Genomic DNA, 25896 nt, shown 5'->3' on the forward strand with positions numbered 1-25896 from the left:
CACATATATCTATATAATTAAAAGGGAAAGGGAAAAGAAAACAAAAAAAACCCCTAGATTACACCACAGGTTGAGTTCCGATTTTCTCCACAACAAGTATATATCATTTCTAGAGTCACACTTATTCTAGGTTAGTCACAAAACTCCTTTTTTCTATTGTTCATGTTTCTTAATCCATAAATGCAGATGTCATCAAATCCTTGTTATCCATTTCATGCAAAAAGTCTATTAACGGTTTCCATTCAGTCAAGAAGTTAACTAATGTCCTTTCTCTAATCAATGCAGTAAGTTTTGCCATTAACGCAAACTCCAAAACTTTTGTCAACCATTCCTCCACTGTAGGCAATGTTGTAGTTTTCCACTTTTGTGCATAAAGTACTCTTGCCGCTGTAATAAAGTATAAAAACAGTATTCTAAAGCTTTTTTCCAACTGGCTGTCTGTTATTCCCAACAGAAAAGTCTCTGGTTTCAACTGAAGTTTAATCTTCAAAATCTTCTGAATTGATTATTGTATCTGCAACCAAAAACTCTTTGCTTTCTTACATGTCCACCACATATGGAAAAATGTCCCTTCTTGTTTGGCACATTTCCAACATACATTTTTCTAAATGGAAAAAACAAAACTACTCATGGTTTGATAGGATCTCACTGGTTAAATCTCTTGCTCTCCCTAAGTTTCTGTTTCTGTTCCGATCCCTCCCAGTTAAAATACATCCAAGAAAAATACAGCTTTGGCAAAGGGCTCTCAATGAGTTTATGTGGTCTGGTCGCAAACCAAGAGTTGGGTTCCAGATGTTATGTCAGCCCTCAGGTTTAGGTGGTCTGAATGTCCCAGACCTGTCTTTATATCATGCTGCCTCTTCTTTGGCTCCATTGATTCAGGCTTTAAGATTGAACCCAACAGAAACCTGGATCTCTGTAGAGTTTCTTTTCTTCACCACTTTCCTTACCAGTAATCATCTGGTCCTCAGCTAAAAACAGGCCAGTTATGACTTCCTCCAATTCCCTATTAGATGACATGCTGAAAACCTGGGATAAATACTGGAAAATCTTAGCTCCAGTTATCTCTCCCCTAACATCTTTCATTAACCAAGATTGGTTTTCTCCAGGAAAGGATTTAAGTGAGTTTAGGGAATGGAAAGACTGTGGGATATTGTTGATTATTAATTAGATTAAAAATGGGACAATTCTGGATAAATCTATAGTGGAAGAAAGGTTCAGAATTAGGATATCTTGGTTTAGATATCATCAGCTGAAACATCTGTTCACCAAGCTGATCAGGTCCAAGGATTTGCTCCGGTCCCTAACTCCTTTTGAGGAAATGATTTGGAGTGGGAAAGATGGCAAACAGGGTAGGATTTCAACCCTTTACAAATTATTATTAAGGGCGAGATATAAAGACCCTCTGCCATACCAAAAAAAATGGTCTGATTCTTTAAAACGGGTTTTCTTGGTATCTGATTGGAAACATATATGGAACTCCCCTTCCAACAAATCTAGTTGTTGGAATATTAAACTCCAGTTTTACAAGCTGTTTTCCAATTGGTATTTAACACCACATAAATTGAATCAGATGAATAGGTCGTTGAGCCCTTTATGCTGGAGATCTTGCAAGCAAGAAGGCACGAGCCTACATATGTGGTGGGAATGCCATTTTGTTCAGGAATTTTGGAGAGTGGTTCTCAAAGAGATATCCAACATGGTGGGTCTTTCGTTGCCATACTCCCCAGAATTTTTCCTATTGGATTTTTGGCCTGACTCTGTGCTAGATAGGAATACCAGACCTCTTGTTTCGACATTAGTTGCCTCTGCCATCTGGTCATTGCTGGGAACTGGAAATCCCCCGTAGGCCCATTGCTAAAAAAATTGTATCAGAAAATCTGGGAGCAATATTTGATGGGTAGGATTATGCACAATCCGTTTTTTGGGAGTTTGCATATGGTAGTCCCTTTATTCGAATATGATGAAATATGGAAACCAGTTTTAGATGCCAAAGAAGTAATCCCCCCAATGCAACAAAGTTTAATTGCTTGTTTATTGTAATTCTTGGGTTTTTAACAATTTGCCAAGTTATTTTGATCATTTCTTTTATGGTTTAATTTTAATCCCTTTCTTGTTTGTATTTTATGGTTTTATCATTTCCTGTATTAAATCTTTTTCTTCTATATTAAAAAAAAGAAAAAAATGTGTGTCTCTAGTTGTTGTTATGCACAACTAAAGATATAATATTATGCACATTTACTGGCTATGTTTTATAATGCAAAACAGATCAATTGCTTCCATGAACAGAACTTTGAATGGCATAAACAGTTGGCTGTATACAAGAATAAAATATTAAGCTTATTTATAAAATTAAATGTATTTACTTTTATTATTTTAAATGTTGTTTGGGGAGCTCAAAACCTTCATTGGAGATTATAGGTGTTAAGGGGGGGCAGGAACCTCTACTCACTATGTTTTAAAAGACTGCTGAACTTTCATAAATTATTTGTTATTTTTGTTGTTACTGTTATAAGAGAATAATCATACTTGTCAAGAAAAACAGGATTAATTGAAATAATTAATTCTGGGTCTTGAGTGAACAGAGGATGCAGTTTGGTTTAGCAGTTTTTTGGGCAGTGTAGACTGCATGGCTCAATATTATTGTATACACTGCAGGTGTTTCTGATTTGGTTTTGTACTGTTCATAACTTTTGTAGCCTGAAAATCCCAGACTATTGTGATTTGAACAATATTTCTTAGGCATACTGTCAAAAACTGTAGTTCAATGAAGGAACATTTTGACCATGCAATAACATGAAGAAGGTTGCTCACATTTTTTTCCAGCTTAGCATTTTTGGATTTTTCTGCTTGGTGTCCTGCACTCAAAACAGATTTAATTTGGGGGAATATGTCACTTGGTTCTAGGCAAAGGCATCTTGTCAAAGTCCAAGCAATGAGTGCTCATATGACTGTGTTCATCATCATCATGTCAGTATCCTTGGTATTCTGAGAAGTTCTAGTTCACTGTTTCGAGGGCCGAAGGTGTTAGTACTGTGTGTAACATGTCAAGGAAAACAATATAATGTTGCCTGGCACCTAAAGTTTAGCAAGTGGTACAAACCTAGAACAAGAATTACAAAGCCAAGGAACTCCCACAGAAAAGGCACTGTCTCAGGTTGCAAGTAGACAGGGGCATGAACAGCATTACGAATGGAAAAAACCCATGAACAGCCCATTCGTCTGTTTGCAAACAAGCCGTTCATGAGGCTCCATTCTAAATAAACAAGTGGTCATTGCAAGCCTCATTCGTTGCCTTCGTCAGCTGTTAGTCAAGCCAGATAGTCTGGGGCCTTTCAATCAATTCCCCTGACAATGGCAGGGACTGAACTCTGTCTGAACTCCTGGCTTTCCTTCTGGCTTTAACCCTTCAAAGTACTTCCAGCAGAGAGTCCCATTTTTGCCACTGTGAATAGAAAATGACAACAAAGGGAAGGACCCATGGATCATACCTTTTCCAGGCTGCAATCTCTCTGAAACTTGGGGGGTCTTTGGATGACAGTGAGGACTATGTCCGGTGCAAATTTGGTGGGTATTGGACATTGGGAAGGTCAGTTTGTAACCCCTCAAAATAGCTTCTGCCAGAGAGTCCTGTTTTTGCCACTGTGAAGAGAAAATGACAACAAAGGGACGGACCCATGGATCATGCCTTTCCCGGGGTGCAATCTCTCTGAAAATTGGGGGGTCTTCGGAGGACAGTGAAGACTATGTCCCCTGCAAATTTGGTGGGTATTGGACATTGGGAAGGTCAGTTTGTGGGGTGTTTAAAGGGCCCTGCCCCTTGCACATAGCAGGAAAGGGCCCTTTAAACTATCAGTTGGCAGGCGGCTTCAGGGAATTCCCCCTGCCACCTGCCAGCTGATAGTTTAAAGGGATCTTTAAGGGGTCACGAGCAACAAACATGTTTGTGAACAGGGTCATGTTCATTACTGTTCATTGTTCATTGTTCGTGGATGACAACAAACAACGAACAGCTTGTTCATGGTTTTTTTTCGTTCGTGCCCATGTCTAGTTGCAAGCTCTGAAAGAGAAGGCCTACATGTGGAGGCATGCTCTATAGAAGATATTAACTGATAAGCCGGGAGGTTAGAAGGGAAAGAGGTAGAAGTGAAAGATGAACAGTTCAAGAGATATCTAAAATTGGACAAAAGGAGAGGACTCACCTTAGCTGTAAATGCACAACTTGAATCATAAACTCAATGAAGTATAACTCCCAGAGACTTTCTCTCCTGCTGAGCCTCCTATGGCTAGTGGGATACCTCTAAATGGCTGTGACCTTTGTGAGAATCCAAGGAGAAGATCAACAGAGAATGAAGCATACTAATAGGTTACTTTTCCAGTCAGAAGGGAATATAAAAGAGGCAATGATATATTTCACTCACAGGAAAAACAGGAATCTCAGTTGCTGCTGCTCATGACCTAACACATTTGAACTATATTACAATTTGCTACCAACTGTAATTGGAGATTATGTGCAGTGATCTGTTGTCCTTTCAAAATATCACATTTTGCATTATTTATCCAGGAATCTAAAATTATGATTTTAAACACTTCACCGCTCCTCAGCTTGCTTGCGGCAGTTATTGAGAATCTGATACTGAATTTAAAAAATATATATATTTGTAGCACCAGTGTCAGCAGCATTTAAGTATATGCACCAAGTATCAAGGCAGAAAAAGACTCATCACTTCCTAATGCTACATCTAAATAGGTAGTTTAATTATAAACAGCCTTGCTGCAGTCATAGGATTTACAAACAGATTTCTTTTTTTCTTTTTTTAAAATTTATTGGTGAGTATACTTGTCAAATTTAATACATACATTCCCTCGATATCTAATTAACCCTATCCCCCACCCTTTTCCTCCCCCCTCCCTATCGAGTTCCAACAGCTTTCCAACCCTTAACCCCTCTTTTTACTTAATAAAGTCCCTTACTCTAAGCACATTCTAAATTTTTTTTCCAGATATTCTATCATATATATCAAATATCCTATCAATATAGTATACTTCTATCAATTATACTATCAAATATTCTGTCAATATAATATACCTCCATCGGTTATACTATCAATATAGTATACATCCCATACCCCTCAATATAGCAGACCAGTATAATACAATATAATATATAACAAAAATCTTAGTTTAAACATATTCTATTTCTTTTAAACATATATTCTATCAAATATACTACTGTCAATATAATATGTATTAAAACCCCTACTGTGTGCCCTGCCACCAATATGGCACAGCACACAACACCATATTACACAGTCATTATATAATATACAATCTGATCCACTAACATAATATATTATGTATACTATATATAGCATACCCCATTAGCATATTTATTTAACTATACCCTTGTTCATATACTCTGAAAAGGAATTCCCTTAACCCTTATACTAGCTTAGATTATAGTTACATTTCCCCTATAAGGTAAGATCCCCCCTCTCTCTCTTATCCTTATTTTTCTTTAAAAATTCTCAAACTGCCACAGTTCTCCTTTTACATCCCATTTTTAAACAGATTTCATTGTTCGATGAAATATTAAACAGCAATGTAAAGGAATCAGAGTGATTCAAAATGGTGATAAAAATAGTCTTCATGATGAGAAATATTTTATTTAGAAATCTACTGCATACACTTTGGTCAGAAAATCTATCAAGGGTCATGTCCCAAAGGCATTTGATCTACAATTGTCAAATGTGTTGAGCACACCTCAACTAAGGCATAGTTTATAACATGCATGGCCATCACCTGACTGCAGCACCAAGTGATGGTTTGCATGTGTGAATGGGCTGTTGCAGATTTAATGCCAGAAATCTCATATCACCTCGGACTCCCCACTGGGAATACATACTTTTGCTACATTCAGCTGTGACTCATCAAAAGCAGAAAAATTAAAATGATATATATAAATATATGAATAAGCCGAACTTCAAAGAAGTGCAGAGATGTCAGATTTAATTGTGGGAATGAGAGTTAGCAGGATGAAGACAAGTACAATAACAACAATTCACTCAATCAAATCAGATTTCTGTCTGGCCCGATTCTTGTTGAAGATGGAAAGAAAGAAGCACTCAATAGTGTTTTGGACACAGTTGCATCTTTTTACTGTTACTAATTTATATAGACAGGAAAGGCAGATCTTAGGAGCTAAGCAGGGTCACTACTTGAATGGGCAACCACCAAAGAGGACTCTGCAGAGGAAGGCACTGGCAAACCACCTGTTCTGGATGTCTCTGGTCAGGCCTGATTCAGAATTAAGTGTACACATAAGAAGCCCTAAGCGTTTAGTTAGCTTTCCTATCTAAAATCATTTAACTTCTGGCAAGAGGTACACCACAGATAATGTTCTCAGTTCATTACTGGGTATTGTACACAAGTAATACAATTATGGATCTCTGCTTCCATTCTAAGTCTTCATTAACAAAACAAAATTATTTCACATTCTTAATATCAACCCAATCAACAGAAAATCATACCATCCATTATAATAGCTACATAGATCATTAAAGGAGAGCAATTACAGGAGTCCGAAAAAGTACCTTACCCAAAGATATGAAGGTTACAGGCAGGCAGCCCCTTCTAACAGGAATCTCTCAGTTTAGCCTGTTATATTTATAGAGTTTCAAAATCATCTCCTTACAATAGTCCCACTTCAAAGGGACTCACATTCTTAGCTAACCTATTACCTTATAACTTTTAACACCAGATAAAGTTATCCATATTTGAAACATCTTCTTAAAATATATAAAAATAGTTCATTCTTGCTACCCCTTGTCTTAACCAGGGCAATGTAAAATTAGTGATAACAAGTTTCTCATACATACGTATGAATATCTTTTGGCCCTCAACCAATACATCTATTGAGTAATATTTCCAGTATGAAGTTAGACATTCCTGCCATTCTCAGACACTCTCTGTGTATAGTGGTACAAGGCAGATGGCTCTTCTAATCTATAGGAGGCCATGCAACTGTGTTACTCCATTGTTTCATGCCCTTCCAAGGTTGTTCTATTCTAGGCCTCTAGACTCCCTTTGTGGCATGTTTATTTATGGGGCTGGGCTAGCCTTGTTTCTCTGTGCAAAGGCATCTTGAATGACTTTCTTGGTCATATCTAACAACTGTTCTCCTAGAGTTCTAGCTATATCCATGACACAATCTGCTTCTCACTTGCCCTTGCTGGGGTCACCACCATAAGTTGATTGCGACTTGACAGCACATACACACAAAATGTATATAGAAAGAAATTTAGTAGCCACATCACCCTGACAAGGTCACAGTTAAGGTAATACTATTCTCTTGCAGATTGAACAGTGAGGGATGTTCCTGGCATCATATTATTCTTGCAGTAAACTGCCAGCTACAGATGGGCATGAATCGAAATACGAACCAAAGTTCGTGATGAACTGGGCCGGTTCATGGTTCGCGAACCGGTGGTTCGTCAGAGCCCATTTCTGATGAACCGCCATGAACTTTAGGCTGGTTTGTTTTGTTTTTTGGTTTGTCACTGCAGACAGCCTGGCGCCGATCAATCAGTTCCCTAGGCAGCAGGGATGGACTTCCTGCAGACCTTCTGCTGACCCGGAAGTGGCCTTCTGCTGGCCTGGAAGTGACCTTCTGCTAAACCAGAAGTGATGATTTGCTGGCCTGGATGTGATGTTTTCATGAACCAAATGAACCAGTTTGCAAACCAGGGCAGGTTTGTGAAAGTTCATGGTTTGTGGTTCATGAAATGCAAGGAACCACGAACCATAAGGTTCATTTTCCCCCAGTTCGTGCCCATCTCTACTGCCAGCAAGTACTGTTGCAATGATTCTGAAATCCTTGTCAAAACACGTTCTTTCTTCATTATTGAGTATACAAAATTTGTGCTAATGACTTTCACTATGCAGGGAGGTCACACTAATATTGTCTTGCACCATTAAATATTATCCTGCACCACATGCTCCAGCTACAGCATGTGTTATTTACCCACATTGACAAAAAAATTACATGTGATATGTGAAAGAAGTTTTCAAAATATTTCAAAATGTATAAAATACATAAAATACAAGTATATACTACTTTCCTTCAGTTTTGTAATATCCTACAGCAAAGGTTTAAGGGGATTGTTTTCCAGGGTATGTATCTTAGGAGTAAAAAATTGCCTTTGTATCTTAAATGTGTATAGGTCAACATAATTACACATCAGGCACACATACTTTACCAACTCACAGATGTTCAATCTGCAAAGTGGAGGGAGGTCAGCAGGATTTAGAGTATGAGGACTAATCTAGATGAATCTTCAAAGTGTCAAACTGCATCCCAAATGTCTTTCCCCCGCCCCATTGCACAAGCCTCCTGCAGTTATCTCACAGAATTTCATACTGTTCTAGGGTTCCCAGGTGCCCATGAGTGGTGGGCAAACTCAGTGGGCGGTGACAAGCCCCCCAGAGGTCACCTGCCACTGGCAGGCATCCCAGGAACATGCACAGTGCGTGTGCTCCCAGAAGGCATGACAACATCACTTCCTGAAGTGAAATTGTTGCGCTGGCCACGGGCATGCTCCTGTGCTTTGCTGGTGCCAATTTTGGCCCAAAACGGGCCAGAATTAGCCCCATGCAAAGTGCAAGAGCATGCCCATGGCCAGCCTGATGACATCACTTCCCAGAAGTGACGTCATCACACATGCACTGGGAGTGCACTTGTGCTTTGCACATGCACAAAAAAGAGACACAGAGCCAGCATGAGGTAAGTGCCAGGTTCCCACCTCTGCTCGGAGGATAAGGGAACCTGGCAACTCTAAACAGTTCCCATAGCAGAAGCAATCGATATTGTGTGTTGGGGGGAGCAGTTTGCTGCACAAGTATTAAAAGCAGGGAAGTGAGACCTGTAATAATCTGATTTAAATTGCACTTCAGCTCTAAACTTACAAGGTGGCCTCTGACTCCTTCAATAAATTATACAATAGGGTATAGATTGCAGAAGTTTGAAAAAATAAGCAGAAATCCAAAAAACAAACAGAAAAAAATAATATAGGTGTTTCTTCAGAGATGCTTGATTATGTTCTAGTTAAGCTCACATCCAAGGACCTTCTGCATAGAACCTGGGGCCTTCTGCATGCCAAGCAGATACTCTACCACTGAGCCACAATTCTTCCTTTGAATACTAATTCCAGATTACAAACACTAATCCAATAGAGTGATCAACCATGTCAAAGGCCAGCAACCAATCCAATAAGATCAGGCAAAGGTGAATATTCTGACAAGTTGTAAATGGAGATGATTCACCAGAACCTATGTAAATACGAGGAGCTTGGAAGTATATGCACCAGAATATCACAATGATATTACCAGTGCTATCCAGTAGGCCCCCATGAGAATTGCATAGCTACACAACACTGTCCACAGTAACGTAAGTACTAGCTGGGGCCTAGGGTGAAGAGAGGGATATCATTATCCCAGCAACACCATCCTAGGGTACTTACGTGTATCACTGTAGTCCTCAGAAACTATTCCAGCATGTCAGCACCCATTATGTTTCTATCTATTTAGATCACATTTTTATTCTGCACTTCTTCCAAGGAGTTCAGGATCGCTTACATGGTTCTCCCATCCTCTGTCTTATCTTCACAACGACCTTGTGGAAGATTGGTGACCCAATTACCTAAAGTTACTCAGTGAACTTCATGGCAGAACAAGAACTTGAACCTGAATATCCTCTGTCCTAGCCTAACATTCTAACTACTGGCTTTCTGTCCATGGGTAAGATCTTACTATGGCTGGTTCACATTGAACCATTGTTTACTGCATCTCAGATACTATGATCCATCCAATAATAGCATTGACCTTTTGTGCCAAGGCATCATGTAGGTGATTCATCTTCATTTTATCACCTAGTATCAACCAACTTATTTAATTCTCAACGTGGTCAAAATCTATGGATACTTAAATCCAGAGACTGGAGCCATGAACAGGCAAGACAGATCTTTCTACACACCTGAAAAACACCCCAGGTTTGCATAAAAATCTAATAGAGAAAGAGGGGAAAAAAACAATGTGGATAGGGGGAGTTAACCCCCCCCCCAAATAAAAGAAGCAGTGTCTGTAGCTTTAAGAAACAAATGCCTTCAATGGCTGTTGCTAAGCAACCTCAACAGTATTGCCAGCCTTCAAGGCTTGGTTTCTGTCAGTAAAAAGCAGGGGGAGGGGGGCCTTTTCCAGGGCAGTTTTGGTCCTTTTTTGTCTATTGTGGGAAAAGGCAGGAAATAAATGAAATAAATAATAAATAAAGCTGAAGAAGGGGCAGATTAAAAACTAGCTTGATAGAAGGAAGCAGGGAAAGTTGAGGATATGGGGGTTTGCAGGAGGATGGAAAGAGGAAATAGTGTGAGAAGGGGGATTCAGGAGAAAGTGAACTCTGTCCCCCCAAAAGTCCTTGTGAGTTCCCCGCAGCAAAAACTGGGCTGATCTGGTGCCTAATACCACATAACTGGGCCACAGTTTTCCTGAGTCAAGATTGCCAAGGGGATGGAAGAAAAGTTAAAGGCTAGAACAGAAAAAGGCAGGTTAGCTGGTGGTGGAAAGACAAGAAGCAGGAAAAGGGGATAGTCTAGGGGGCTATCTGGAAAGAAAAAGGAAATAGAGTAGGAAGAGGAATTGTTCCGTTTTATTGTAATAATTTGAAACTTTAGTCTATTTTCTGAACTGACTATATTTCTTCCAAGATACCCAGATTTTACAAACCACCCTTGATTTTACAAAACACCCTTGATTTTACAAAACACCCTTGAGTTTTCCCAAGACTATCTCTTAACAATCAGAACTATGTGGGAATCTGAACTAGGTCTCTGCAGTTACACTCCAACTGTCTATCTAGCACACTGCCTTTCCACTGAACTGACGGTTTTTTACTTGAAAAGTCCTGTTTCGCATTTGCTTCCTTCCACATTCTTAGATAGGTGGGTAGCTATATTGGTATCTGGAGGAAGGGAGCTTGACTCTTGAAAGCTTATAGCCTAGAAAATCTTGTTGGTCTTTAAAGTGCTACTGAATTCCAAACTTGCTCAATCTTAGAGTTATTCATTATTCCCAAGGCTAGGAGCTGGTTAATATGCTTTATGAAATGATGTAAAGACGTGAATTTTCTTAATTTATGTTGCTTTTATTTTTAAATAATATATTTTATAATAATTAAATGGTTATATGAGGAAGTACATGTCTTATGCAAGTTATACAAATACTGGAGAAAAATATGAGTAATACTTTTGTTACTAGTGTTTATGAGTGAAAACATAAATTGAACAGGATCAATATTTAGAATGTCCCCTGTCCTTGGGAGAGAGTTATCACCTTCACAAGATTTAATAATGAAATATTATAAAAGGGATTAATTTATTTCTAAATTCATGTTGTCATATTAATGAGGATAAAGTTAATGGACTGGGTACCGTATTTGGATGATGGACTATTAGAACTCTTTTATTTATGAAACCTTGACTCCAAAGCATTTTCCCCTTTTCTAACATTACAAGAAATAAGATTATAATTTTAGCAAATAGTAATTCCTGTATTTTGGCTACTTGTTGTATGTCCTTCTGGTGCTAGTTGCATTAGTGTTGGGGAGATCAGTGTATAGTACCTGTAAAATTCTACAATCCTGTTCATAAAATGATGGAGCTTTGGTTAGGAAAAAGCATGATAGGCCTCTGTTGGAAGTAAGTATTTTCTATGTGAGGACATCCAGTGCTTAGCCCTGAACCAGATGTGTAGGAAGCTGCACCTACAGGAAAAGATATGTGGAACAAGGATCTTGAAACAGCTGTCAACTACGTGTATGCACAGTTCAGGATATCTGTGTGCACGCCATGGACCTGCGCAGAGATCAGTGGTGTGTGATGTGTATGGTTATAGTCTGTGAGTCTCATAAATCAGACAAACCCAATTAAAAATGTCCAAACTTGTATAGAAAGTCAGCTGCCAATCATATCCCATCAACCTTCTTAAGCCTTGATTGACTCCGTCTTTTCCACTGAACTCTGAAAATAAAAGGTAAGTATGCCATAGGGCAATCACCAGTTTAGTTCTGGACCAACCTTAAAAGTGTGCAGCTACTCTTTTCAGTGCAGTCCTTCATTTTAGACTGGTTCCTGATGCCACATTCACCTGTCCCATTTATCTGTGCTACCATAGCCCATATCCCTTCGTTTGATTATCTTGCTTTGATGTCATGATTAGCCATTTAACTGTTTGTACTTTGCTTGTTGCCTAATTTCAGAGCTGCCAAGAACCATTGCATATCCATAGACAAAGATCTGCTCTGGGTCTACCCCTCATACCTCCCAGATCCAGTCCAACCCATGTGACCCGGCCTCATATAATTTTGCCTCCCTCATTTGCCTCTCTCAGCAGCCTTGCATCATGCTATTTTTTCTTCACCAGTTTCTGGTGCTCCTCACATGTCTATCTGTAGTGTGCTGACTAAAATTAAGCAGGGTACTGTGACTGATTATATTACAAACTGGATTTTTTAATACTTGGCATATTCTCAGTTATGTGATATTATGGGAGGTTATCATTGCAACTGTTATTCTATGAAATGCAAAATACTGCCACTTTGTCCCCATTTGGCAGGGCTCCAGGGAAGGCTATATTCACTGCTGGCAAATGCTGATTGGTAGCCATTGTACATATTTTGGCAAACAGGTTCTGGAATGCATTACTAGATTCAGACTGTATTGTCAAAAAGGAGATAGGTTTTTCTTTTGTTAGGGCAGAATTTAAGCATGTGCTTTTTCTTAAAAAGAAACGGTGTTAAAAAGACCCAGTGAAACAAAATACTATTCAGTCAGTTGTAACTGAAACTTCTCTTTCTTCCATCTCATTTTATTTATTATATTTTTATTCCATTTTTCAGGAAAACATGCTTCCAAAGAGGCTAACAGGAATTTAAATATATATATATATATATATATATATATATATATATATATATATATATATATATATATATATAAATGAAATTAAAATTCTGTCCAAATGAATTTGTATGACTTGATGGAGAGGTGCCTGGCTGCTTCTTATCCTCTCACTAATGACAAGCCTCTCTCAGCTGAAGCTGTGTCTAAGCATGGCAGACAGAGAGGTTCCTGGCTCCACCTCACTCCAATGTCTTCATCAACGACAGTTGGAAACTAAAGAGGCAGGAGACTCAGCTTGAGCTGGAGTCAGCCCCAATGTAGGGTTGGATCCCACCCTCCCAATTAACAAGTTAAATAAATTAACTGGTGGTAGACTCTGTTATTTTACTAAATGAGTCCTGAGGATCTGTGACAAGAGATTGCTTCTCCTAGTGTTGCTTTCTTTAATGGCCTTTGTATTTTTTTTCTCTACAAACAAGCTCTATGCTCTAACCATTTTTCTTGTCTTTCTTTCTGCAGTACATTGCATTTGCCTCCCTGTTCTTCATTCTGGTTTCCATCACTACCTTTTGCCTCGAGACTCATGAGAGATTTAATCCCATCGTTAACAAGACAGAGACAGAAACTGTTGGGAATGGCACCCAGGTGCGCTTCTATTTGGAAGCAGAGACTGAGGCTTTTCTGACCTACATTGAGGGGGTCTGTGTGGTCTGGTTTACTTTTGAGTTCCTGATGAGGGTTGTTTTCTGTCCAAACAAGATGGAATTTATCAAAAATACCTTGAACATCATTGACTTTGTGGCCATTCTGCCTTTCTATCTGGAGGTTGGACTCAGTGGCCTGTCTTCCAAAGCCGCTAAGGATGTCTTGGGCTTCCTGCGAGTCGTCCGGTTTGTTCGAATCCTGCGAATTTTCAAGCTAACCCGCCACTTTGTAGGGCTGCGGGTTTTGGGACATACCCTCCGTGCCAGCACAAATGAATTCTTGCTGCTCATCATCTTCTTGGCATTGGGCGTCTTGATCTTTGCCACGATGATTTACTACGCTGAGAGAATAGGTGCTAAACCCAATGATCCTAGTGCCAGTAAACACACACACTTTAAAAATATCCCCATTGGCTTCTGGTGGGCTGTTGTCACCATGACTACCCTGGGCTATGGAGACATGTATCCTCAGACTTGGTCAGGCATGCTGGTGGGAGCCCTCTGTGCTCTTGCAGGTGTGCTGACCATTGCCATGCCTGTGCCCGTCATTGTGAACAATTTTGGAATGTATTACTCCTTAGCTATGGCTAAGCAGAAGCTACCAAAGAAAAAAAAGAAGCATATCCCACGGCCGCCCCAGCTGGGATCCCCCAATTACTGTAAATCTGTCATAAACTCTCCACACCACAGTACTCAGAGCGACACATGCCCACTTGCCCAAGAAGAAATGTTAGAAATTAACAGAGCAGGTAGGAAACCTCTTAGAGGAATGTCCATCTGACCATTAACTTCCATCCTTTGTAGAGATTGAAAGATTCAGTCAGACTGCTTTCTTAGAGCAATGGGTAGCACGTTATCCCATTACCGTCCCACCATCACACATGGAATCATGTGTGGGACATAAAGGTTGCAGGGACAAACAGTGCAGGAGAAGCTGACAAGCAAAACTTAGGAGTGCACATTATAGGAGCCTTAACAATGGTCCTGTTTAAAGGGACGTTTAAAAGATTTTCATAGGGGGAAAAGATCTAATGGAAGATTTTCTTTTGTTGAGTTCTACAGCTTACCTTGCTGGACTGCATTAATGAATCATGATGGCTCCTAAAAGCTGAATGCTTCCTAACACAGTGGGAGCCAAGGGAACAGATCTTGCGCTGAAAAGAAACACACACGCATACAATTTTTCCCAAGTATTTTTTCACTTGTTCACTTCTGCTTTTAAAGTTACAGACAACCATGCATTTGGTTAGAGGAACAAGGAGCCTGTATCAAGGATGTCTTACATCAACACATGAAAATCCATGAAACAACCACATCCTTTTCAGGTGGCTAGCCACCCAGGAGAATGATAGCTTAGTTTTTCCACAGAAATACAATGGGACCAAGGCTAAATTTAAGGAAATGTATTCCGTAACAGGCAACTCAACCCATTTTATAACATCATCACACTGAAGCTTAGCATTTAGAGTTCAAGAGAACAAGAGGAGTAACAATGCCTTCTTTGGAAGCTTAGGTCCATACCTCCAACTTTCTAGCATTAAAGACTGACTGAAAAGGGGAGACTATTAGCCATTGTGGGTAGACTTGTACCGAAGAGCCATGAGCGATAATCTCACAGGGTATTCTATTTTTTAAAATGTGATAGTGAAAAGTGACAGCAATAAGAAAAGATTCCCAGTCAGATTAAACTGTATTTCATACTAGTTCCATATTGGGGGTGGGAAATGAAAATACTAGTCATCATGGAATATATTATAATATCCCATGGCTAGTGGTTAGTTATGGGACTATCTCAGTTTTATGAGACTCCTCAAAGAGCACACAAAGTTACAGGGCTTTGATTTGATTAGTTCAACCCCATAATCTACCTCTACCCATGGAATATCATTGACTTATTCTGTGGAAAAATAGTAATTTTAAAGTAAATAATTGCAAATTATTTTGCCCAGTTAAACAAGAATAGGTTACAGCCATGTGCAACCTTTTGCCTATTAAAAAATACTTCCCACAGTACATATTCTGGTAAAAATAATTTATACAGTGTTTCATGCTAAACTTTAGTGGTAAGGGATATGTTGAAAGAACCAGTTTATGCCTATGATGGTCTTGCAGTATTGTTTTCGTATTTGCTTACTTACTTAATAATGGAAATCCAATTTATCACTTCATAAGGGTGAGAAAGCGCCTTTTTCCATTTCATAGCCATGCATGTGGATGCTATTGAATGAACACAAAAGAAGTGTGATTTTCCTTTGTGTGTGGCTTCACCAGTACCAAATGCTAAGTTCTAAGAGATGGGGAGGTGATGGAGGAAAATTAACTTTTATTTTTTGTGCAGCTCTATAAAATCCATGTTTTAAAAAACCTTTGATTTGATTTAAAGACTTCCATTGAACCAGGCCGTCACGATCCATGTGAATGACTACAATTTTACCCTTTGTGCACACCTATGTGGTTTTCTCTGTCCATTCTCCTCAGGTTGCAAATGCTTATCACAATGTCATCACCAAGCAGTAATATAACTTCTTCATGAGTAAATATATACATTTATAGTTCTGTAAAGCAGGAAGGATAAGAGGACACTCATGAAGCAGTGTGTCACATTCATATTCATCTGCCAATAGCATGGCAGATTGTGTATTCATGGTTCGTTGTGGAACCAGTTTGTTCTCATGAATGCTGTGAAATCAAATGCAATTTCTGTGCATTGATGGTCCTACTGACTACTTATTATCTCCTATGCAATTCTTCTTATATATGAGACTACATTGAGAAATCTCGTTGTAAACTGAACTTTGCAACTGCAGCAACAGCCATTGTTGTGAGTGACTTGCAGCAGCCAGTTCTTGTTGAGGTTTCACCACTCGGTGCACATGAGAACAATTGCATGGAGAAAACAAGCAGCCAGCTTGCATGTACAAACTTTAGCATCAGCAATGTTTCTGCTTTTCATCAGCTCCAGAGTACATTTGTACATTATAAGAGAGTCAAATTACACTACCTTTTTATTCATTCAGTGCAACCAAAGCAAAAGTTACAAGGGATTTTTTTTTGAGGCATGAAGGGTCGGTAAGGCAGTCTGAAAAATCTATTGACAAGCAAATGTTATTTTTCCTTCTCCAGTTTGATATCATTCGCATTTCCTGTGGGTAGGTACCATGTGGCAACTATAAGTCAGCTAGGCTTCTGATAGTAACAGGGATTAGACATCCCATACTCTGAAGGAAAAGAAAAGCTAAAAGGAAATTCATCTGGCCTATAGTGATGGCTGCTATGGAACAGCAAAGCCCATAGATAGCCTGCAAATCTTATATTATCTTATGTCTTATAATAAAACAAATAGCAAATGTGTTATGAACAGTGTACAAAAAGCAATAAATATATCAGTCACAATCCAAATCCGTCAATGTCCATATATATATTCCACAATGGGAGATCCAAGGAAGGGGAGGTGGAGTTCAAGTTGGAGACTGAATATCCAGGAAGATTCATAAATAATTTTTAAAAATCATAATCCATGCACGATGAAACCATTATTGCCGACGGGCCGATGTGTGCACTGATGTTCCAAATCCCGTTTCGTGGCAAAAAGACACTTCTTCATGGGCATATATCTTCTGGAAAATAATAACTCCCAGTCCAACACTCTCCCGGATCCAGTATACAATCAATTGATTGAGTCCATCTTATCAATTGATTGTATACTGGATCCGGGAGAGTGTTGGACTGGGAGTTATTATTTTCCAGAAGATATATGCCCATGAAGAAGTGTCTTTTTGCCACGAAACGGGATTTGGAACATCAGTGCACACATCGGCCCGTCGGCAATAATGGTTTCATCGTGCATGGATTATGATTTTTAAAAATTATTTATGAATCTTCCTGGATATTCAGTCTCCAACTTGAACTCCACCTCCCCTTCCTTGGATCTCCCATTGTGGAATATATATATGGACATTGACGGATTTGGATTGTGACTGATATATTTATTGTTTTTTGTACACTGTTCATAACACATTTGCTATTTGCACTTCAATGCACTTTAACAGAATAGAGATATATATTGCTATATTCCCGGCAAGGCTTTGTTGTTTGTTCTCACTAACCGGGTTGTCTCCCTGATTCTTGCCCAGCTTATAATAAAACAAGGCAAAAATAATTTCATGAAAATACATGCTATGCATCTTTATGATTGCTTTTAAAGGGATCAAGTGATATTTATTATTCTTTGAATCATATAGAACAAATTGCTAAGCCTGAAAAATTTGCTTGAGATGCTGCTGACAATGTTTGTTTTGTAAACTCTGCAGCAGTATCTCACTGACCCGATTTGTGCAGTCACTAGGGTTGCCTGATCTCCTTACCATCCTGCTGGGAGAGGGAGACCTGGGACTCACCTTTTTTGATGTCTTCGCACGACACGTGTATTCCCGGGGAGGCACAATGGCCTCACTTCTGGGAAGTGACATCATTACACAGGAGTTGGGAGCATTCCTGCACTTCACAGCGGGCCTGGGATGGCATGATGGTGTCACTTCAAGGGAAGTGATATCATCACGCAGTGGCCAGGAGCACTCTTACGCTTTGCAGTGGGCCAGTTTGGGTTCCAAATGAGCCTGATGTGGCCCATTCGGTGCACAAATCAGCCCCCTGCAAAATGCATGCGTGCTGCCGGGGTGGCATGATGACATCATGTGATGTCATCACGCCACCTTGGGAGCGTGCCCAGGAGGCCTATTCCCCCATCTTTCCCCCCAGCTGGCCAGGTAAGTGGTGATGGGGGACCTGGGATCCCTAGCAGTTACTTGTCTCCTAGGAATCCAAACTGCATTCTTCAAGTCTTAATGTTATTAAAAACACTGACATATTTTTAAAAAGCCTCCTCACCTGCTTTGACTCCCTGTCCCAGTTAAATTACAGAACCTATGTACTGCTCCAGCATTTGTGGTTTACATTACTGAAAGAATACATTATGATGTTATATAGTCTTCCCCTTTCCGCTGCAGACACCCGCCCCACACACACACACAACATAGGCCTCACAGCCTACCCACAAGAAGCAGCATTTTCTGGAGATCAGACTACGGATGGATGATACTAATTCTCCAAAGGCCAGCTGATAAAGCTAAAAACAAGTGAGCTATAACCCCAGAAATTTATCTATGACAGTACAGAACTTTTAACCTTTGTGGCTTAATAGAGATTGGATTAGCAGTGTAACTATTGCATTATATTACCTCATAGGGGAAAGATAGCCTTTTTAAAAAAGAATATAGCTTCCCTTCCCAGTTAAGACATTTTTGCACGTCTTAACTGTCACAGAAAACTCACAGAACAACGGCATTTTCATGGCGCAATTCCCCATCATGATTCCGTTTCGTGGCGTGATTTCTGACATCATCATGCCACAAAAGAGAATCATGATAGGAAATTGTGACGTGATGAATTGTGCCGTCATTACGTGAGTTTTGCGTGATGGTTAAGACGTGAAAATGGCCTAGGACTGCACACAAGTACAATGCTCTGAAACTATAAATGACTGCAATAATATATCTGTAATTTATTTTTAAAACTTGACTACTACAAGGGGCTGATTTATGCACTGAATGGGCCACATCAGGCTCATTTGGAACCCAAATTGGCCCACTGCAAATAAAAAGTGTCCACCAATAATTTCAAACTTAACACACAGCAGTCAATGAAAGTTTGAAACAATTCTAGTGTTCAGATTACTAGCCAGAATGCTCAGACAGTAGGCATAACAGATATAGAAATGTTTATGCTTGTGATGAAGTCAGGGCCGGATCGAGGGGGGACAGGGGGGGTAGTCTGCCCCCGGCGCCACCAGGGAGGGGGCGCCGGGAGCAGCTGCCAGCTGCCAGAGGGCGCAGGCAGCAGCACGGGCAGCCTCGTAGCCCCCCGCGCTGCCTTTCACCTGCCCCGCAGGACAGGGGGCAGCTGGCTTGCCACGCACCCCGTCCTGCAGAGCAGGCAAAAGGCAGTGTGGGGGGCTGCGGGGCCGCCTGCGCCATTCGCCTGTCCTGCGGGGCAGGCGAATGGCGCGGGTGGCCGCGCTGCCTTTTGCCTGCCCTGCAGGGCAGGGGGTGCGCGGCAAGCCAGCCACCCCCTGTCCTGCAGGGCTGGCGAAAGCAGCGTGAGGGGCTGCAAGGCCGCCCGCACCATTCGCCTGCGGGGAGGTGAATGGCGCGGGCGGCTTCCCAGCCCCGCACGCTGCCTCCGCCGTTCCGCCCCGCGTGATGACATCACTGAAGTGATGTCATCACGTAGTGTGGGGAGCGCGCACACGCTGCATGCGCATGCACAAAATGGTCAGCCTAGGGTTGCCCCGGGCACAGGCAACCCTAGATCTGGTGCTGGATGAAGTACACAAATGAGTATGCCAGTTAAAACTATCAGCCTAAACAGGAGTATGACTTGGTGAGGAAGGGTGTAACGTTGTCCTACCAACTTGATTCATTGGTAGCATCATTATATATCTAATTCTCAACATGGCCCCATCTCTGGATACCTAAATTGAGTGACTGGGGGGATGGACAAACAAGACAGATCTTTCTACAAACCTGAGAAAACCCCAGGTTTGCAGAAAAATCTCAAGGTCTCAAATAACTAGATTAACTCCCTGGAACAAGTCACATAATTTTTATGATCTAAATTCGAAGATCCACTTCAGTATAGGCCTTGTTGCAGTAGTTAATACACAGTCAAGTGAAAACGTTGTTGACTGTCACCGGAACTTGGAACTTTAGCCTCCAGGGCTGAAACAATCACCTGCTTGTGCTAAAGGAAATTAAAAATCTTTCAGTTTTCCTATTTCATGTCCTGCAAACGTCTTATGGTTTCACCTGACCTTCACTGAGTGAACATCTACACTCGTCTAAATTGACCTGGCTACAGTGACTAATTTCATCAGCTGTGGATGAACATGACAAAATGATTTGCTGCTCTTTTATTTGCAATTATTCAGTCTCTTCACAGCTTAACAAAATGAATCCTTTCAAGATATTTGTATTTCTTTCCTTTTTTGCAGATGAGGAAAAATGGTTTTAGGTCTATTAAGTTTAGTCCTACAACAAATTATGATCAATTTTCACTGCTATAAAAAATCAGAGACTTATAAGGATCCAGATCTCTGGAATATATTTTTTCTTTCCCTTTAGTAGCTGATGTAAACTTCAGCCAATTCTTTCTGTACTCATTGCGCTTTCCTAACACCAAACCATTCCTGCTACCATGGTCCTTTGCATTCATCTCTGCTCCATGAATGGCATACATCCCATTATTTATAGATCATCATACTGTAGTCTCTGTTGTCTAAAAACTAAGCTCAGCGTGTGCTGCTGTGAGCTCTTAAGTTGTGGCTTCAAGTGGCTACTGCAAAGATTCTCCTGACTGTAGTAATCAGTATACTGAAACAATCCCAGTTACTTGGCATGTGCTTTGACTGTAACATTCAACTACGAAACTTCTGTGATTTTTAACTTGATATCATAAGTAAAATGCCACTGTGAGTGAGAGTGTAAGTACTGCAAGACCACCTCTAGTTCTGAGGTACATTTTTGAAAGAAAAGTGCTTCTGGGAGCAATATTTTTTCAGGATTGCACTATTACACCTTTCCAGAGTCACCTGTTAAAGAAAGACTGCCTGACATTCACATGCTCATTTTGACCCCTTGTCTTCAGATGTCAGTAAATCAACATGTCACCTCACTCCAAGAAACAGTGCCTCTAAATGATGGTATTGTCTAGGAGGGAGGTCACAGTGTTGGTCAATAAGGTTTGTGAAAGATTATTCCCTGAAGTACCTTTATTGAGACCTACACTGCCTGGAGGGATCCAGTCCACCACTTTGGTGAGTAAATACTCACAGGTAGGTTGGGTTTAAGGGCCTCTGGGTTTAGCATGCTAAGCTAAATTCTACCAGCATAAAGTCTATTGGCATGAAGTTGACGTCAAAGTGAATTTTAAGATAGACAAAAATGCAATTATAAATATTATTTTTAAGATACCACTGATTCAACAAAAATGTATAGTATTCAACACTGTAATTTTGGGATAGCTAAAAATCAACTCAGTTGCTATATAGGAACAAATGAATTCTTTTACATGTTCTTCATGTTTTTCTCTCTTTTCTCTCTTTCTCTTTCTCACTATTTGTTTCTTTACTGTATGTTGCTTGCAACTTATATATGTTACAGACTGTCACATTTTATATTCTGAAGTTTTTCTTCAATTCCCATCAACCTGAGCTCCATATTGGGCAGCAGAGGACATTAGAATACACTTGGGTAAATCCAAAACCACATGGGATGTCACAGACTGTAGGTAAACTCCATTGAGGTTGTGACACACTAAACCTGGTGCTAAAGGTATTAATGTCAAAAGAAAAAGTAAGTACTTGACGCGACATGGCACTAACTAGCTAAGTTGCACTCTTTAGTACTGTCTGCATGGAAAACAACTCAATTTGCATTGCTCTCTAGCAGAAAATTTCAAAAACATACTGGCTTAAAGAGAATTTCACTCCTGGCTTCAAAATCACTTACACCATAGCTTTTGTCAAACTCTAACTCTTCAGACTGTATTTACATCCATAATCTTCTCCAAGCTGTCATCTTCTCATTTCATCATCAGTTGTCTGTGGATTATTGTATGTCACCCTCTAATTCTTCTCTGTTATTATAGTTTATGATAAATGTAGTCTTTGTGTGCTAGTACCCCATCCTTAAATGTTTACTTGAATGTGAGTTCCATTTACTTTAATAGAACTTACTTGCAAGACATTGTGCACTGAAGACTGGAATTAATGTCAACATTCCAAAGTTCCCTGCTCAGCTTGGAATTCTACCTTTCTGAATCCTACCCAGGCTTCTGACACACATAAATGTCTAATTCCATAACTAATAGTGCAATCCTAAGTGGAGTTACACCAGTCCATGCCCACTGAAGTCAATGGGCTTAGACTGGTGTAACTCCGCTGAGGATTTCACTGTTAGTATGGCCTGGTTCAGAAACCAAATGCATATTTTGTTGAATTGGATCCTGCTTGAAAACACTTCATTTATTTTCAACAAATTGAGTCTCGGAGAAAAATCAAAAGAAGCCAATAGGTAACTTCCAGGTTGCATCCAATAACTCCCTTCTTTCATGAGAAGTCTTCCTCGAATGAAGCAAGCCTTATTTCATTACAGCTAGATTCCTTTATTACTTGGAAGGAGGTGATTGGACTACATCCTTTCTGTTCAAGTCTAAGCATTAGGTTTATGGCCTTAATCTCCAATGGTTTACATTTTAAGTACCATTTTGAATTTATTAAAAAGTAAGAAAATCATATTATAACTATATAAACAATAAATCCTTCATAAATTTAAAGTAACATACATCACAAGACCCGGATAAAACTTGTGTTAAATTAACGTTTAAACTATATCCAATTACGCTATATACATAGTGAGATCAGTATTTCATTTTTAAAATGAATAGCAAAAAACCCTCCCATCAATGTTACATGTACATAGCTTGATTATTATGAAAACTAATACATATTAAAGGAAAGTCCTGTCAATAATTCAGCATATCATGCTCAAAGCTCAGGTTAAAAATGAAGAGCTGTATGCTTTCTTAACAAATCTAAAGAGAGATAAAATGTAACTTAAATTTAGGACTGGGAGGCTTTACATATAGCTCTTGTGCATAAGGTGTTTCATTGAACCTGTAATCACAGACCGACTGCAGATAACTTTGTGGAAGATGAAAGTCATTATATGTACATACAGATTCTTACCCATACTAGCTCCATAGTGCCAAATATTGCCTGCTAGGAATGTGTGAATAAAGCAATCTGATGGGTAAGGTTAACTGCATGGATTTTTCCAACTACTATTGACCTAGGCAGGCAATGATCAGGTAGGAAAGACCCATGTGCTTCATTCATGTGATTAATTCATTTATAAGGCACTCCTTGACAGTGTGGAATAACACCATGATGGTACTTTAGGGGGCATGGTCATGATCTTTTCATCAAAATGAATAACCAAGTAGCGCTTACTTTAGAGGCAATAGAGAAACTGTGAACACAAATCTCAGAGAGTTTCATAGAAGAAGCATACAAGAGAGCTCTGGTACACAGCCAGGGATTTCCACTGATGTTCACAGCACCTCATCCTTATGGTTGCTTTTTCTTTTTTAACCTGAAACCAATACAGTAATAATTACTGAATATAATAAAGCCAATGGAAACATCTGTAGAACTGTAGTTCAAATAATTTTACTTGGTATCGCAAGGAAGTATATTATTCTTCAAGCTGATAAATAATCTAAATTTCATTTTTGCATATTTTCATTAAATTCCAATACTGTAATGAAATTAACAAACTTGGCTGTGGTACAGATTCCAAGGCTTGTGTGGCACACATTATGTAACATAGTGTGGTGATGCAGTTCCATTGTGACCTGAATTCACATTTTTTTGCTGCTAAGTGTGCCAAACTTTGACCTATGGACAAACTAGATAAAGGGTGACTCTGCAAGGTTCATTTTCTCAAGCAGAATCAATACCTTTGTTTATCACCAAAGGATAAGCCTACGTTATTAATTTTATTTAAGCAAATATTCATGATCATGAACATTCTCTTGATGGAAGTTTATGAATATATTATCCCACTTAGCTAACTCAATTCCTAGAATTTCCTAGCAATAACTAAATAAATCCTATACTTTTACATGAGCATTTCAGCCTGTAAATTTGGTGCAACAGTGGATTTTTTTTACATTTCCTAGATGTAACAAAGCAGTAAGTACATGCCATCCTAAACACCTGTTCCTTCAGGCATGGTTAGATCATAGGTATATCCTTCCCCTGTTTAATTTCCAATGAATAAGATATATATTTCTTGGTTCCTTGGACAAAATTCTGAGATCTAAAAGAGCACATAATTATAGTACTGTACAATTATCCCCCAATCATAAGTAGGTCTCCATCGAAACTTAAAACCCAAACCCAAACATGTATCAACCAAAAATTCTTTGCACAGCTAAGGATATAAGAACTTTGCTGGATCATACCAGTAGTCCATGTAACCCAGCATTCTGGCTCATACAGCACCCAAAGAGTTGCCTCAAAGGACAAACATACAGGTGTTTAATGCTTCCTTTGATGCTGTCTCTTTGCTTGGGTATTCAGAAGTTTGCTGTCTCTATATGTGGAAATTCACTTTAGTCACCATGGATGGTAGCCATTGATAGACCTCTCCTCCAAGAATCTGATTAAGCCCCCTTTTAAAGCCATCAAAACAGTTCCTCTACAAGGAAGAGGAGAAGGGCCGATTCCAGACGGCCCTCTGCCTCCCGAAACATTGCGTGTCGTCGCGCGTCGTCGCGCGGAAAACGCAAAATATCGCGTTTTCTCGCGCGAGTTTTGCGCGAGGTCGCACAAAACTCACACGAGAAAACGCGATATTTCGCGTTTTCCGCGCGACGACGCGCGACGTTTCGGGAGGCAGAGGGCCGTCTGGAATCAGCCAAGATCTGTCCCTCCAGGGACTCTGCTTGGCCCAGATTACTGAACACAGATAACCATTTACAAAGTATTGTCTAACCACAAGAAAGTTACTAATTTTTAATTTATTGTCACACAGATTCCAAGGCTTGTGTATCACATATTATATCATAGTGTGGTGATGCAGCTCCATTGTGACTTGAATTCATTTGTCTGCTACCAAATGTGCCAAATTATGACCTGGATGGACAAAGGCCAAAGCAGGAAGAACACATAACCCCCCACCTAATGTTCTAGACCATATATCTACCTAAGAAGCCCTTATTAGTCACATAATGAGGAAGTGTGAACGGTTACACCCTCCACTACAACGCCACTACAACTTATGAAATGGTTGTATGGATGGATGATATTTATGATCTCCTCTTCCCATTTTGAGGAGGAGGGATCAGATGAATCACCCGTTACATCACCTTTTACATGTAAGCATAGTGAGAAAGCAAAAGTGTTCATGCTTTCCTATCAAACTTTCCTCATCTGCATGGAAGCTAATGATAGCCAGATGCTTTTTAGATATGTCCACCTCCATAAATTACTACTCAATTATTCTCCTATAGTGTTGTGTTTTACTGTGAGTAAGCATCAATAGTAAGCATCAATCAATGCAATTTCTAGAGCATTCTGATCTACTTTTGTAGAGCATTCAGAAATGGTAGGTGTACGTTGA

General features: G+C 39.7%; 1 protein-coding gene across 3 annotated transcripts in view; it reads left to right on the forward strand.

Moving 5' to 3' along the window:
- Positions 1–25896, forward strand: part of KCNC1 (potassium voltage-gated channel subfamily C member 1) — a 218929-nt gene that overhangs the window by 187451 nt on the left and 5582 nt on the right. For 2 of the 3 annotated variants that reach the window (XM_054969850.1, XM_054969848.1), the window contains exon 2: positions 13470–14403. In XM_054969850.1, the coding sequence (XP_054825825.1) occupies positions 13470–14403 (934 nt within the window). The remainder of the gene's footprint in view (positions 1–13469; positions 14404–25896) is intronic. The other variant, XM_054969849.1, reaches the window with a different exon arrangement.

The sequence above is a fragment of the Eublepharis macularius genome, chromosome 2 (genome assembly GCF_028583425.1).
Source record: "Eublepharis macularius isolate TG4126 chromosome 2, MPM_Emac_v1.0, whole genome shotgun sequence".
NCBI classification, from domain to species: domain Eukaryota; kingdom Metazoa; phylum Chordata; class Lepidosauria; order Squamata; family Eublepharidae; genus Eublepharis; species Eublepharis macularius.